The sequence below is a fragment of the Xenopus tropicalis genome, chromosome 4 (assembly GCF_000004195.4).
Source record: "Xenopus tropicalis strain Nigerian chromosome 4, UCB_Xtro_10.0, whole genome shotgun sequence".
Taxonomy (NCBI): Eukaryota; Metazoa; Chordata; class Amphibia; order Anura; family Pipidae; genus Xenopus; species Xenopus tropicalis.
The window spans coordinates 42,918,538-42,936,507 of record NC_030680.2 but is presented as its reverse complement, the minus strand read 5'-3'; the positions used below and the strand labels follow the sequence as shown (position 1 = coordinate 42,936,507).

Sequence of the window (17,970 nt, the reverse complement as noted above, 5' to 3'; positions counted from 1 at the left end):
CTTTGAGTGCTTATGGCTTTACATAGACTTTTCTGATAAAGCTTACTTAGTTTTTACCTTTCTTTCTCCTTTAAGGGATGGGTAGAGGGGAACTGGCTTTAAAAGAATTGTCCATTGGCTCCTAGAAAATGACCAGACAGGAAATCTCCCTGCTTAATCTTCTGCCTGCCTCTAACACAAATACTTTATACTAACACATACACTTACTTTTTGTGTGGTTTGCACACTCACAGCACACACTAGTAAACAAAATATAGTATACACACAAAATTAACAATTTGGCAGTTTTGCACACACGCACAATTTTTACTGTATTTGTACCTTTTTAAGTAGGTTGTAAATGCTATAAATTTTTGGTATCATTTTACCCTTTTTAAATGTAATGCATAGGAGTGCTTACTTTTCAGTATATAACTTTCTAGGGTCAGCTTACTGTTCGGGGATTTTACAACAAATAAAATGCAGGAAGTTATGCTTTTATTATGTTTTTAGTAGCTAAAGTGTCAGCCATGAAAATTCATATGCATTATTTTCATTCTGGGTTGTTTACATACTATAATCTTTTTTTAATCCTATGCATAATCTATGCATTCATATTTAGGATGGCTTCTCTTTGTACCACAAAGGTATGTTACTATGCCAGTATGTATATTGTTAGGAGAGATGTTATAAAACTGGCCTATACTAACAGTTGATTTCAATGGTTTTGAAAATAGATTAGTACAGGGCTGTTTAAAAAAACATTTTTATGGCCCCCAGTCTGCTCAGAAGCTCCATACATTTCACTATGTGACATCATCATTTTAATAGAATTCTGGACCTCCAACATGCTGTATAACATATGATTGGCCCACTACATGTAATAAGTTGAACATCACTGGATTAGTAGATTGGAAATCTATGTATCTATCTTTTAAAATATTGTGTTGGGATGTAAGATTTCATGAAATGGAAAATACATTGCATCTATTTATCATAGAACTATGGATGATATGATGGAGCCGCCCACAATGAGCCCAATGAGCCCCACCTCTGAAGGTAATTACAATAATAATATATTCATTGAAGGTTGTTTTTGCCTCACTCTCTTGAACTTCTGTCTGCTAATGACACAAAAGAACTGCAACTATAGATTAATAGTTGGGAAAAATAAAAAAGATTAATGTAAATGAACGCCCATTTAAATTTCACAAATCACTTAAATTTTTTTGCTCGAAAAAATAGTGATTTTTGGACAATAAACTCAATATTTTCGTTCAACCCTCCCAAAGTTATCATTTAGGGGCACATTTACTAACTATTGATTTTTAATTTTAAACTCAATTTAAATTGTTTTTGAAAAAGTCGCAGAGAAAAAAACGCTGTGACTTTTCTGAGATTTACTATGGGGCTGATTTACTTACCCACTGACGGGTCGAAATGAGTCCGATTGCGTTTTTTTCGTAATGATCGGTATTTTGCGATTTTTTCGTATGTTTTGCGATTTTTTCGGATTCTCTACGAATTTTTCGTTACCAATACGATTTTTGCGTAAAAACGCGAGTTTTTCGTATCCATTACGAAAGTTGCGTAAAAAGTTGCGCATTTTTCGTAGCGTTAAAACTTACGCGAAAAGTTGCGCATTTTTCGTAGCGTTAAAACTTAAAAGGTGCAAAGTTTCGCGTAAGTTTTAACGCTACGAAAAATGTGCAACTTTTCGCGTAAGTTTTAACGCTACGAAAAATGCGCAACTTTTTACGCAACTTTCGTAATGGATACGAAAAACTCGCGTTTTTACGCAAAAATCGTATTGGTAACGAAAAATTCGTAAAGAATCCGAAAAAATCGCAAAACATACGAAAAAGTCGCAAAATGTTCGTTTTCAAGTCGGAACTTTTCCAATTCGGGTCGGATTCGTGGGTTAGTAAATCAGCCCCTATGTGTCTAAATGACTAAAAATCTGAATTTGACAATTCACCAGATTAAACCTCATGTAGAAGTCAATGGCAGAGCTTCCTTCCCTTCTAAACTGTAGATCTTGTGATCACAATAGCCTTGGATATTATACTTGTTGAAAAAGTCATCCACGCCCCTCATAAAGGAATTAATAGAATCTGCCATGACAACATCACCCGACAGGCTATTCCACAAACCTCAACATAAAAAAAAACATTTCCACTGTTTCAAATGAAAGGCCAGTTCCTCAAAGTCTTATGGGTGGTCTCTTGTTCTTTTCTATGGTAAAATGTATATGTGGAATAATGTCCTTTAAAATTCTTGGTAATCATGTCTCCTTGCAGTTGCCTATTACCAGTTGAATACCTCTTTCAAGTTCATTAATATAATTGGGACCTAAAACTGCACTAGGTAAGGCCTTATCAGGGATCTATAAAAAGGCAAGATTATGTTTTATCCCTCAGGTTGATGTACTTTTTTTATCCAAGATAGCACTTTATTAACTTTAGAAGCCACTGACTGTCAACTGGCTAGAATTATACAGGTTGTAATCCCCAAAAAGTTGTTGATTCGGTCTCCAAACTGACTCCGCCGATACCAGCGTTCTAATTCAATCATTTGGCCCCAAGGCCAAACAACCAAATTAGCCTAAATTCACCCAATATCGCCCACCGTAGGTGGGGATATCGGGACAAGATCTGCTTGTTTGGCAACTTTAAGTTTTGGCCCTTGAAGATCCGCTCGCTTGGCGACTTTAAGTTTGGGCTTTGATTAGAACTACCCTTGGAGATTCCAACAGAATCTTTAAGGGAGGTTCTAACCAAGGCCCAACCTTAGGGCGAAGACACATGGAGCTAATTAGTAGTAGTTACTTGTCCCAGCTATTAAACACCAGAAAATACCCTGCCACAGACAATACTGAGAATTGCCTCTGCGATAACACATGTTAAGTTAAAGTTAAAAATTATCAGAAAATAATCAGCATTGTCTATTTTAGTAGCAGTGACAAGTAGATGCCACTAGTAGCTCCTTGTGTCTTCACCCATAGAGGTTGCTACCTTACTAACTTAATTACAAATTAAAATTTAACTATATACCAAATTATACTAAATAACCAAGTTAAGAATCCTTCCTGATGATAGTCCATATTGTAATCAACAAATTAATAAAAAATGTATAAAGGCCACCTGCATATGGCAGTTTTTTAAAGTTTTTATTTTTCATTTATAAAAAGAAACAAAACATACAACATAAAAAATGATATAATACATGCATTGTGCGTTGCACTGTTTATGTTACAGTATATTGTCTCTACTGAGCGGCAGTAAAGAAACAGATGGGCTCATTCAAAACTTGGTTTATGGACAGTGATGAGTGTCAAGTCAATAGGCGGCTTTACACATAGACATTGTATGGGATTAGCTATGTGCACGTTCAGCTATTGTTTCTGGTATCTCAAGCCATAGACCCCACATATCTGTACATTTGTCTGGGCAGACACAAGCCAAGTACAGTCAAGTAAGTGCCATTTACAGATGCCAAAATGAAAATAGTGCATATCTGATTTCATGGCTAACACTCTGGTTACTGCAATATATACCCTGTATATGTATTATGTATTTTAAGTCCCCCTAACAGTATGAAAACTGTCAACAAAAGTTTTTTTAATCCACAATGCAGCAGTTTTTCCCAGTAATTGAGGCAGGGCAGAAATTTGCATGACATAATTGCACTGAAAATGTTTGCTGTTGTATGTCATTTTCAGCTTCAAAGCTTCAAAATAACATCTGTGTGGGACTCTTTAGAAGCTCGCACACTGCATCTATTCATACAGGAATGACAATTACTGTGTTGTTGTTGCTCCCAGTTAAAGTAGTAATGTAAGATTAATAAAATATCCTACAGTATATGGAGAGAGCTTCACATTTAAGGCCCCAGTCATAGGGTATATAGCGCTAAGTCAAATTAAAAACTTTTTGCCAGCCCCTCAATGGAGTACATAAAGCTGTGGTTGTAAAAAGTTAGATGTATTTTATTAGAAAATGATAAATAGCCATTTCAAGGAATGCTGGACTCACTGATTTACTAACTGTTTACTTTTGAACCTGGTCTGTGTGCTCAGTATCAAAATCAAACTAAATGAACAGTTATGTCCCATGTGACCACCTCAAGTCGCTGGCTAACTAAAAGGAAAACGCTGAAAGGAGGAAGTATTGTTCTGGCTGTTGTGTTGTGTCATTCCAGCCTTTAAATATTAAATTTTTGCCTAAATAACTATATTAGACATTTTTTATTTTGCATAATCTGTTTTATTTTTACCCTCAACTGTTCTTTTAAAGGACAGGTAAAACTTCATCAGCAGTTGTACATGAATATTCCCTCCTACCTTCAGTTGCAACATCCTCAATGTTTACATTGTGTTTGTGGGCCATATAACCAAGTATAGAGAAGATAGCAAATCCCGAAATGAAACTGGTAACACAGTTGATAGTACTAGTCATAAGAGCATCCCTAGAAGGTAACACAAAAGAGCTATTAAGTATTAACATAAAAACAGATGAAAAGTGACATCTATCCATCATGTCAAACACAATGCACAAAACATACTGTTTATTCTGAAGACGTCAAAATAAAGACATTTAACCCTTTAAATGCCAGTAGAATATCACATTTCTGTCAACACCAGCTATGCATAGTTTTATGAAGATATCTCTCATCACTACAGCATTATACAGCATACTTCAGATTCCAAAGCTGAAAATCTTGGAACATTATATTTTGGAATATACACATTCTGCTGAATCCCAACTAGATAACCATGTCTACTAAAACAATTTACCACTAATCTGAGTGGCTTCTTCAGTCCAAATGACTGATAGGGAATTTCCAGGCATTTAAACCCTTGAGGGTAGAACAGTCACAGACTGAACAAAGGAGGGGGCCTGCGACACCGCTTGTCATCAACATACAGTGCCGCTTTGACATGCTTACCCCAGCGGTTTCACAACAGTTCACACTTCCAGTCATGTACTTTGAAGGATTAACACCTGCATCAATGATAATCATGGTTCCATTGTGACTAGATCATACCTCCTTACACCTGTCAGATTCGGCCAATATCTAACTGAATAAGTTCAATGGAACCATTATGATTGGATGCCTGTGACTGTACTACCCTCGAGGGTTTAAATCCCGGGTAATTCCCTACCAGTCATTTGAACTGAAGAAGCCACTCGGATGAGTGGTGAAACGTTTTCAAGGAAAAAACGCCAAAAAGTCCAGTTGTTTTAGACTTAATTCTACTAGATATATAGCATTAGGTACCAAGAACATCCTAAATATGAAAGTCAAGGATCCACTGAACAATTGATGTCAATTGTGCATAGGATCACCAAAGTATCTGGCATTAGAGACCCCAAAATTAAGTTATTGAATACTAATTGCCCTGGAGATCAATTCAGCTACTGAAAATTCAGCACATTTACTACATTTCTGTTGAGTAAAAACTCAAAAAAAATATCTCGACCCCCCCCCCAAGTACACATTTGGGTGAATTCAAAATTGGTACCCAATGCTTTACCAAAATTGGTTTCCACTTTCATTCTAAATATAAAAGCCAAGGGCCCACTGAAGAGTTTAATGCCCATTGTGCCTAGGATTAGCAAAGTAATCCTTTAAAGTACATTTTTATGTAATTTCTGAAAATTGTCTGAAAGCTTGCACAAACCCCATTCTATAGCCCACATTTCATAATATACCAACAAAATACATTCTTAATATGAACAACACAGACCTGCTGAACAGTTTAATGCTCAATATGCAGAGATTTACCAAACTATGTGGAGTACAGAGGCACCAAAATGAAAATAGTGCATATGAATTTTTACATCTGACACGTTGGCTGCTGCAGTATAACCACCCAGTATGTGTATTATGTGCCATAAGACCACCTAACAGTACGGAAACCCTAGATTACCATGTATTTTCTGAAAGTACACATTCTGAGGAAACAAAAATTGATAAATACATCTTTCTGCTGCAAATTACCAAACTACAAAGCTAAGCTAAATGTAGTGGTTTTTATAACATTTCTTCATCACAAACCTAGCATTTTACCCAATTATATACCCCACATTTCATAATGTATCAACATGAAACATTCTAAATATGAACACCAGGAGCCAACTGAACAGTTTGATGCCCAATATGCATAGATTTACCATCTATGTGGCACCCAAATCGATATATAGCAGACAAAATTTACATGGGCAAAAACAAGGAACATAGAACAATGCACAATTCAATAAAATTGCTAAAATCCAATAAAATCAATGGGTTTTTTTGCCTCTGCAGTCAGAATCACAGTTTGAATATTATGGTTTGTCCAAATTAGTTTTACAGACAAAATAAAGTCAACAACACCTATACATAAATGAAAATGCAATTAAAAGGATAAAAATTGCAACAAAATGACTAAAAATGCATCCAAATCACCAAAAATGTAAGATGAGCACCGAAATAACATACAAAGGGTATTTCCCAGTGTGGTTAGCCAATAAACTATTCACAGTGGCAATAAAACCCCCCACAAAATTGTGTGTGTGTGTACAAGTAAGTGTGAGTGCTGTAACTGTATAACTTTATAAGCTGCTCCTTCGCTCCCAAACCCGGAAGTGCAGCAGAATGTTGAATCTAAGATCTGTGGCACTTTTTTTTTTTAAATTCTTAATTTTGCATATAACTTTAAGGGTATTGGGTACAGAAGGAAAGAAGGGGAGGGGGAAGGGTGAGGATCAGATACAAGTATATTTTTGACATTTTTATCATTTGAGCAAAAGCTGACAACAAGTCATTGCTACTTTGTAATATTACATTAGCAGATTATTAACCAATACAATTCCCAGTTTCAACTTAGTATGTAGACTTAAACCTATCAAGTTGTGTGTTTGCCGGTCTGTTTTCCTATGTTAACAACCGATCCTCATATATAGCCTTGCTGGCCGAGATTCTTTAGGCATTCTATCTAGGGTGACCAGATATTGCGGTAAGTTTGACTGCTGTTGTATATTGGGAAAGATATCTCCTCAAGTTTCCTAATTCCTCTACCTTTGCTAACCGCTCATTGTACATAGGGGGACTTGAGGACTTCCACTTTTGAGAAATCAGCGATTTTGTGGCCTGCAGAAGGTGCTAAGTTAAGTGGGTCTGACAAAGTGTTATTCTTTTCTGGTATTGCATACAATAGTAGGATGGGAGCATTTTCTATTTTGATAGAGAGCTGTGTCACTTTATTAATTGTTTCCAACACCCTTTTCCAGAACTGCTGTAGTTTGGAGCAAGTAAGCCAGATGAGGGTGTGTGTTCCCTTAGATTTATTACACCGCCAGCAGAGGTTAGAGCTATTGGGGCAGAATCTATGTAGTTTAGCCAGCATGCGATGCCACCTAGTGACCAATTTATATATTGCCTTGTTAGTTCTTATTGCTCTTGATGCTTTGCAAGCTGTTTTAAAAATCCTGTCCTATAAGCCTGGAGCTCTCTCTCCCATACTAGTCAACAGGGTTTCTGGATTTGTATAACATTCAGAATTTCTGATTTGGAATAGCACTTATGTACTTTTATCCACAGAACATAGGTACTATGTTCTGTGGCACTTAAAAGGGTTGAAACAGCTTTTATTTATGTACTATTCCATTCCATTCACCACAAGCACCTGGTAGTGGTCCCTGTGGGTGACTGAAATATATATATACAGAGGGTTTTTTTGGCTTCTTCTGAATCAACTATCAGTTAGGCAGGTTAATTATAAGCATATAAGGTTGAACTTGATGGACATGTCTCTTTTTTCAACCTAACTTACTATGTTACTATGATTGCAGTTAGGAGTGAAGGAGGCAGGCTTGTCCGGTGTACACACTGGGATTTACTGTATATATTTTACACTCAGAGAACAGCAACATGAAGGAAATACATCTGAGATGGCAAAGGGGATAAAACTTTTATAGTCTGGATTGAATGTGACCTTCAGTACAGTATGCCAAATAGACTATGCTATTTCAAACCTAAGTTTGAACTGAAACATCTGTTCCACAAAAAAAATCACTTTCTCCATTCCAGACTTCTTCTAATTTACTCCCATCACTGCTTCTATTTCTATTTACAATAGTTCCATTCACCTTTTCCTCTACTACACTTAAGTTGTTTTAAAATTACACAGTTGGAAATTCATTATATTATTTATGTTCCCTGCTAGTTTTAGTACATTCTGAGAAACCTCCTAGAGAGTCCCAGACAAACCATGATGGCCACAAGATTTAAGGGTGGGGGGGGGGGGGGTCAATGGGTCCCAGATATTAAGAAATACTACTGGGCTTCTCAAATAGCCATCATCCTCTTTTGTATATTGAACCTTTACCTAGATGGGTTACAATGGAAGCCTCAACCATTTAAACTCACAGCCCAGTAACAGGTTTAATTCCACCAGGTCTCAGTAATGCAAATGTTATCATAAGTTTCAGCACATGCAATAAACTCTGGCTCTCCTAATTTCCCTGACAAGCTCTGTGCATTTGCCAGCATGCAGCAAAGGTTACTACTTTTCTCTCTTATGTTTATATTACATATATATACATTTTTTGTGCTAAAACTCACAAATTTGGATTATTGTCTCTAAAACTTGAATGTTTTTTATTTATTAAATGGGAGAATTTAAAAAAACTCAAATGTAAAATTTTGTCATTTAAAACTTGTGAGTTCATGTAGAAATCAATAGGTTTTCTTAGCAAAATGTAATGTAAAATGTATTTCACTTTTTCAAATTTTTCTGAGCGTTTCTAGACCCATTGAGAGTTTTTAGACCCATAGAAAATTATGAGTAGAATACATTGCATTTGGGTTTTAATAAATAAGCACACATTTGAATTTGGTAAATTTTAGAGGCAGATCAATAAAAATGTGAGTTAGAGCTTAATACATAACAACCTAAATTATATTCATTCATATGGGGTTTTTAGAAGCATATTTATCAATGGGTGAAATTTAGAGTTTGATAAATATGAGAGTTGATAAATATGCTTCTAAAAATCCTTTTGGAATAAATTGAACATAGGTGAGTTTTAAGTATTAAGTTTTAAATTCACATTTTGATACATCTGCCCCTTTATTAGAATTAGAAAAAAGTAAAAACATTCACAAATTTGAATTTTAATAAATATTCACCAAGTTAAAGCGCATTGCACTCACTGTTATATGTTTTGCGTGCAGGAAAATTGGCACTGCCAGTGGTATAAACTTTTGAGTTTCATATAAACCGATCAAAATGCTACTTCATGTAAAGGTTATTAATAGGGCAGTAAGATTAACATATAGTTAGGTTGGAGGGAAACGGGCATTTTTTTGCCTGTGGTTGCAAAGATTAATCCCAAGCAACCTAATGTCATGTGCCATCACCCTTATCATTTCATTTTTTTGTTTTGCCTAAAAAAATTATGGAATAGATAAGACTTGAGTGGGTGTGCACAGCAAAAGACATTCAAAATAAATTAAAGTTTCCAAGACACAATGTCTAAGAAAGCAATTTCTGCAAGGGAGGAAAATTGTATGATATTTACAGTGATTTTCCTACAACTCTGTCATACCTACTGTATATTGCCACACCCCTCTGCTCCCATCAGAAGAACCCTCCCTAAAGCTTTAAAAGCCACACCCCAACCCCTAGGGTCTCGAGACAAGCTTCTAGGGATGTGAATCTGATAACATGGAATTATCTAGGAAAGGAAAATAATTTATTCATTTTCCCTGTCCAACTCCATGTCATACTTACTGGGACATAGCTAACTAACATCCCCAAATGGGCAACAGTTCCTCAAAGGAAATCTGGATCACAGGCTGTAACCCAATTTCAGATAAATCACAAGAAGAATTAAATCTCAGGTGAACATAAAAAGAAACTCTCAATACAAAACCTGTAAACTCTTAAAGGAGAAAGAAAGAAAGAAAACTAAGTAAGCTTTATCAGAAAGGTCTATATAAATACAGCCATAAGCACTCACAGAAACACTGCACTGACTTCTCTTTGAAAAGATTTCTTGCATCTGTAATTCATGTGCCAGAGACACTCAGCTCTCTGCTGTCTCCTTTCTCCTGCTCCCCCCTCCCTCAAGAATGCCAAGAACTCACTCTCTCCCCGTAGGAATGTGGATCTGAGCCAATCAGCAGAAAGCTGACTCATAGTTTAACTAACTGAGCATGTTCAATTGGTCTGGGTGTCTGTGCAGGAGTGAGGCATTATGGGAACTTTCTTTACACAGCTTAGCATTTTTTCTTCCTGTTTGACTTCTGATCATCTGAACAGGTGAAATATGGGGAGACTTAAGGGCACTATTGAGACAACTGAAGGTATGCCTGCAGCTTGAGATTAACTCTTTATTAGCCTTTCCTTCCTTCGAATTAAACTCGATCATTGTTGTTTTTATACACCTGGACCAAGCTGGTTTTATGCCTGGACATTCCACGAATATCAACCTCTGCAGACTCAACAGTGTATAACAATAGCTCATCTAGAAAACGGCTCCCACTCCCTAGACTCTGTAAGGGTCTTGATTCGGTGGAACTGGAAAGATGCAGAAAGAACTATGAAGTAGAAGGGCACGGAGGAGGGAGAAGATTTGACAGTAGGGTGGCATGGTTAGAAATCCAGCCCTGCGACTACTGTCCAAAAGTCTACAAAATATTGGTTTTGGAAAAAGCAGTGTGTCTTCTAGGTTCAATGTACCTAAAATGTTTCCTGCTGATCTCTTCATAATATTTATTCTTTACCATGCAGTTTATAGCGAGCCACAATTATCTCTTCAGTAAATTGTCTTCTCAATAAATAATAACCATAGGGAAATATATAGTGCACAAACACTGAACTTTCAAGTTTGAAAAATAAATTAGTATAAGCTGTAGCATTACGACTGAATTGAATGAATTTTTGAGGCTGCTCTGACAGCAGAGGTTGTCCATGCTTATTACGTACCTGTAACAGTTGTTATCAAATTTATTATAGCTTGCAAATGCAATCAGTACTCCAAATCCTGCCCCTAATGAGTAGAATATCTGAGTTGCAGCATCAATCCACACCTACAAAAAGATAAAATAAGACTCCACTTTAGAAGTCACATGTGAGCGACACAATTTTCATTTGATTTACCACAGCAAATAAAGTATGATTACCATATATGCATGCAATGCAAAAGAGGGATTTCTCAAGAAAAATTGCATTCAGGACCATGCAAGGGACTGAGGGCACTCTTTGGTAGCACAGGGAGATTTAGGTAACAGCAAAGGAAGGCGTCACTGGATTGATGGAATTTGTTTCGTAATGACTAACAATGTAGACAATTCATTAAATAATTGAACTGACCCAAGTTTTTTAAAAGTATCTAAAATGATGAATATGGAAAAGTTCCCTACAGAAGGTCATTGGCTCAGATGCAAGAGGTCAATTAAGTTGTGAGTAAAATACCAGACCAGGCAGTTGTAAACAAGGATTTTCAGGAAAAGGAAGGAAAAGGAAGTATAGAAACTGAAAATTAGTTGGTAGCATAGATCAATGCTATGTTATGTACTTTTAATTTTAATTAACCTTTCCTTGTCCTTTAAGTGCTTTCTTATTCATCTTCAAGGACCAGAAAAGTCCAAAAAACTTGAAGAATGCCAATGTTTAAGGCAAAGGAGTGACGCCAGCCAGTAACCTAAATCTCAGGTTTTTTTCATCTCAGGTGAAAAAAAAAAACTTGTCTTCTCTATCAGTATCAAACATGTTGCCATTGGCTCAGCATGTACATTAAATACTTTAGTGGCTTGGTGTAAATGAGCCAGCAGCTGTATATAATGGGTATGCATAGAGCAAGGGTGTTGATTTGTGTGAATGTGGGGCACTCTAAAGTATAATGTCTGGGCCAACATTTTTTGAGAAAAGTGGTGTCACATCACACTGAGGTGCCTTGAAAATAAGTATGTTTTTGGGATACAACTTGTCTAATAACAAAGAAGTTTCCTACTTACAGATGCATCAGTAAGTCTTTTGATATCTATGTGAAGGTAGGCACTGATCCCTTTGGAAGAGCCAGGGAGTGTTATTCCCCGTATAAGCAAGACAAACAGCACCACATATGGGAGTGTTGCAGTTATCCAAACCACCTAAGATTAGAAGAGAGAAAACATTATCATTATAAACTCAAAGTTTATTATTTGAGACAATTGCAGCAATTGTTCATGTACACTGCAGACTCTTCTGCAATTACATTTAGATTGGTACAATAACTGATACAACTCTGGACCGTTGGCAGGTCCTCCTAAGCCAGGGGTTGTTGGATGTGTCTTCTGTTCACATGCTAAAATACAGCTGTACACAATAAAGACAAACATGCAAGCCACTTAGTAGGACTGCGTTAGGTAAACCTTTAGAGCAGTGATCCCCAAAAAGTGTCTCATGAGCAACATGTTGTTCACCAACCTTTCAGTGCCCCCAAACCAGGTAGATATTTCTGAATTCCTGACTTGGTGGCAAGTTTTGATTAAATAAAAACAAGATTTACTACCCAAATACCTCCTGTAAGCTGATAGTGTGCATACAGGCTGCCTAATAGCCAATCTGAACCCTTATTTGGCACCTTCATGAACTTTTATGATGCTTGTGGTGCTCTCCAAGTCTTTTTACATTTGACTGTGGTAAGAAAGGTTGGGGACCCCTGCCTTAGAAGTTCTTGTAAATAAATCACTTGTCAGACAGTAAGTATTTTTGAGAGTGTTTTTAGGATTGTTTTCTCACACCAGTTTGCAGGGCTAACATATAAAATCACTAAAACAAATTGCACTCACATTTAGTACATTGAGATCAGTTACATAAAATGCACCAGTTTACATTTTAAGGTAAGAATGATGTCACAGGTACAGGCAGAGCCACAAAGGGAGCATACACGCCAGCAGGATCCTCCTCTGGAATGGAACAGTAACACTGAAAACTGGTGCATTTTATGTGACTGATCTCAATGGACTTAATGTGAGTGCAATTTGTTTTAGTGATTTTATATATTAAACAGTATTATACTATTTGAATTTTCATCTTTTTTTGGAATCTAAAGAAAAGGAGAGATCTGCTTAATTTAATGACTACAGGCAACAGCTCCAACCATTGGTTTGTAAGTAGGCATTTCTACTAAAAGGTGGAGGCTTTTGGATTAACTACCTGTAATAGCATGAACCCATAGAACATCTGATTCTACACATATTCCACATCTGTTTGGAATATAAAAAGGAAAAGACACTTTGGCATTTTCTACAACACTTTGTGTAAACTTAAGTGTATTTGAAATTCTACACTATAAGAGTAAGAGTTCCTGATTTCTCTGTTGCTATAGGCAATGATCTAAATAAATAACTTGGCCTTAATAAGAAAACCAAAACCAAACAAGAGTAACTAAGCTGGTAAAGGGTAAATCTGAGTTCATAAAACAATGGCCATGCATAGGGGGAAAATACAGTAAATTTGATTCTTTTTTATCAGTAGACCCTTCCAACTCACTCAAGAACATTCATTAAGATGAGAAGAAAGGAAGTTCTGTATTATTTGTAAAGGTTTTTTTTTTAAAGTTGTGTAAAAAAAAGGCTTAGTTGCCTTTTTAGGAAGAAAGGAAATACAAAGCTACTGAAATTCATTATTAGTACAAAGTTGATCCAGGGACTGGTCTCATTGAGGAACCAAGAAGGAAGTTTTTCCCCCTCTGAGACAATTTAAATTTTTTTTTACCTTCCAGTGGATCAACTAGTGGTTAGGCAGGTTTCACCTAGGCATAAAGGTTGTACTTAAGAAACAAGTGTCTTTTTTCAGCCTATGTTACTATGTTACAATAAGATGAATAATCTTGATAATGGGCCCATAGTTAGTTTTTATTTGTAGAAATATTGATTGCTATGAAACTGAAATGCACATAATTTTGTTTGTCTGGTTGAGAATAAAATTATTGCAAAAGGCTTCCAGAAAGATGAAATAAAAATAATTGTTTTGTGTAACAATAAGTTTATACTGTACGAGCACCACCATGATTTTTGAGGTTACACACACTTAAATGTGCAGTTTGTTACACTTATCTAATAAATGAGAAACACAACAATCCGTACAATGCATGCAACTGATCTTCCTAGATGCAATAATTTCTCACCTTTCCTGAAGTTTTGACTCCTTTCCATAAACTGAAAAACAATACTATAAGCACTACAATTAGACAGATAGTCAGTTGCCACCTTGGCTGTCCCAGGTCATGAATTCCGTTACTTTCATGTAGATGCAATACCCCACGCCTAATAAAGACAACAGAAGTATGTAAGATTTACATATTTCATACATTTGGTACACAAAAAAAAACATGCAAAGAACATAGTATGATGAAAAATATGACAAGAATATTTCCATGGTTGGGAATTTAATTAAGGCCATCTTGATCAATGTACATAGCTTGATTAACCAACAGATACTACTGAAGGTCAGCTCCAAATTATACTTATATATTATCAGTAATGCAATTTTGAACATGTGGAGTTCTAGAGTGTTATCAACTGTTATAGCCTATATATTGCCCTACCTTGTTAAAGAAGTTTCTTTCCACTATGCCCCAACTGTGCCAGGGTGAATGCTGGGTAAAGGAATATCTGTAATGTGATCACTCATGTGATCATGTGGACTGTAGGCCATTCAGAAACATATGTTCTAATACACAAAGAAATCGACAGGTGCTGTGGCATAGGGGTTGAGCTTATGGCTTGCACTTTTTCATTGCTAAGGTTCAGTGTTCAATTCAGACTAAAGCTAGTTATTTGCCGTTAATAAAAATAGTTTGTGTTTTATATAATTTATTTTAGGACATTATATTCCTAAATTGGCTTAATTTGATTACTGAAATAGGCAATAAGCTGAAGCAGGGTCAGCCATGATAGGATATAGGTTTATGATCTGGTCTAGACTTTAACCTAATTGCCCCAAATTGACTTAATGTCCCAAATAAAGCTGATGTAGGCTTTAATCTAATGTTTTAAACTAAAGTTAATAAAACTCAAACTGTTTTTATCAATATACATGCAAAAAACAGCCTTCCTGGGAATTGAATTCTGTACCTTAGGACTGAAAATTGTGCACAAACACGTGAGACCATGCTGTATGAGTCAAAACATATATGTCAGAACATAATGATAATGTCTGCATTTTTCCTGTTTTCCTTTAAGTGAAAAAGAAAATGCACGGGGACAACAGCCTTCTATATTGTTCAATACTGCAATATTGGTCAATATTCACAGCCAGTGCTTTTTACTGAACTCTTAATTCTTTCAAACATGAGTTGCAATAATTCACAGTGGGTCAATGTTTTATCATGTTGTTTATGTTAATATTATCAATATAGTTTAGCAATATTCAGCAGTGCTTAGGCAGCTAACATGGTGCAACATATGTATCAATTCTCTACTGCCAGAGAAGTGCTAAAGGTTAAGTTGTGGGTAGCAGGTAGAATTAACCAAAATTTCAAGTGGCAGATTGTAGGAGGTAGAAGGTAAACTGCAATGCCGTAGAATGCAAATTGCAGAGGAATGCTTGTATCTTGAGACTTAAGGTATCTATATATGCAGATTTTAGCTGCCAATTCGGCAGTTTATCTGCACGTGTATGGGCAGGGGTGCCCATATATGTGCAGATAAGCTGCGGATTTGGCAGATTATGATGGGCCCTGATGGGCCTATTTTACCGATATCCTGATCAGGCAGGTTGGATTTTCCGTCGCATTGGGGACTACAACAGCTTATTGATTCAATCGTCGGTCCGCCTTTGTAAACCGACCACTTGGCCTGATATCACACACCTTTTAGTGGGCCTATCGGGTGAAGATCCGCTTGTTTGGTGACCTTGCCAAATAAGCAAATCTTAGTACCATTTAATCAGGGGAATATAGAGCAGCCAAGCTCCAAAGAGCCAATGAATTTTGCCATTGTTTAAATTTATGTATTAAATGGGAAATCTCCATGTCCTGATGGCTTGCCGGACAAGTGGTTTAAGACAATGAAGGAAACAGCAGTGTTTTGCTTTTACGTGAGAACAATTATAAAAGGGCCCAAATCTTTGCAATTCCTGTATACTAAAAATGCTGTGTGTGTGTGTATTTGTCTGACCAGCATATTTAGACAATGTTTTGTCTGGATGCACATAAAATAAATATGACTAGAAATGTAAGATAGACAATTATTAGTGCTCTTTGAAAGACATCAAAGACAAGGAAACATAGCTGATGTCAATTCTTCATATTAGTATGTCTGGTTTTGTTTTTCAGATGATAAGGCAAAGAAATATAACAAGAAGAGTAGCAGTATGGGAATCTGAAGTATAAGATTAGAATCTATGGCAGACTAAGAAGAATAGTTTATGTTTAGTATAACAAAACATTACTACCCCACACATACATATATTTTTGTAGTAGTACAAATCATATAGTATTACTGAGATGAAAAATTAGCACTGTATAGGAGATTATAAATATAAAAGGAAGTAAACAGAAAAAGGTTTCTTATTATTAACTTTGGCCAACTGCCACCACTTTTAAGTGTAGTTACACTGGGCATCAGGCACTTACCACTTAATGGAAGGAAGTAGAAGACTAATTACATTCAGGAAAACCAGGTTTACAAAACAACTGAGGTATGTCATCTGTTTTCCAGATAACGGGTCTGTCTGTACTTTGAAAATGTACTAAGATATAGTTATACATAAAAAATAGTTACAATGTTTCACCCTTATGGATTACTACAAAGTTATTTCACACACATTATATTGTCTTTTTTTCTAAGGAGAAACTAAAGGTGTCCTTTACATAATGTAATTTCATTCACAATAGCCATGGTTTTACGCAGAGTGCAGCATTTTCCCATAGGGGAGGTGCATTTTGGCATATGCATCAAAATTTGCACACTTGAGTGCGAGTGTGCTTAGTCAGTAATCTGATGATGTTGTGCTCAGAATATTCTGGGTGGAGTAGCTTTTGCACTTGGCATCAGAATCAAGTGTGCACACAATTCTTCAGGTGCAATTTTGCATCAGTTGCTTTGTGGGAACCCTGGAGTTCCCGTTAACTGAGGTTGCCATAGCTCCAGGGTTTGCCTGTGTCAGGGATGTACTTGCACAAAATTTGTAACAAGAGACAGAATGAAATCAGCAGCACTGGTTGCAACTATGAAAGTGCAAGGAGAAAAACATTGCTTTTAATCTGCTAGTTCAAAGGTAATGTTGGAACTCTGTAAAGTCTCTTGTAAACTCTTACCCCCATTGGGGGTGCAGTAACCGGGGGTGCAATAACCTATAGCAACCTGTAAAATATTTCCTTTTAACAGGCAACTGTTAAATGCTAACTGCTGATTGGTCACTATTGGTTTCTGCACCTTTGCAACACTGGGCAGTTTTACCAATGGGCAGTAACCCATGGCAAGCAATAAAATTGTTGTATGTATTGTTCCATCTGCAGGTGGCTGGAAAAAAGCCAATCACTAATTGGTCCCTATGGATTACTGCCCACTGGCAAATGTTTCCCAGTGTTGATAAATGAGCCCACTGTCTTTTATTACATAACCCCTAACTAATAGAACTCATTTGTTTAAATATGGCTGTCCTCTAAATGTGACTGTGATGCTTATTTGTATATTCTCTAAGCAGTTCTAAAGCTAGGGAACAGGTGCCTTGCAATAGCTTAACATTGCTTGGTTCAACCAGTCTGAAAGTTTAGGTACAGTTAGTAAGGGATCAGCAGCCAGAAAAGATATATAGCACTTGGCAGAGTGATGCAAGCAAACGTGTTTAAAGGACATGTCAATCCCCAAAATAATTTTTTTGCCTAAAACATAATCCTAAGCAACTTTCCAATATCAATTTATTAATTATTATTAGTGCTTTAAAAGTTATTTGTAAATGTATTTCCTATAGAAAGTACCATTTGCTAAACTCCTGGTTGTTACTTTTTA

General features: G+C 36.3%; 1 protein-coding gene across 1 annotated transcript in view; it reads right to left on the bottom strand.

Moving 5' to 3' along the window:
• Nucleotides 1-17,970, bottom strand: part of slc6a2 (solute carrier family 6 member 2) — a 127,401-nt gene that overhangs the window by 61,427 nt on the left and 48,004 nt on the right. The window contains exons 5-8 of the mRNA XM_018093473.2: nt 14,142-14,280; nt 11,986-12,120; nt 10,955-11,058; nt 4,322-4,446 (exon numbers count right to left, since the gene is read on the bottom strand). Coding sequence (XP_017948962.2) covers nt 4,322-4,446; nt 10,955-11,058; nt 11,986-12,120; nt 14,142-14,280 — 503 coding nt within the window. The remainder of the gene's footprint in view (nt 1-4,321; nt 4,447-10,954; nt 11,059-11,985; nt 12,121-14,141; nt 14,281-17,970) is intronic.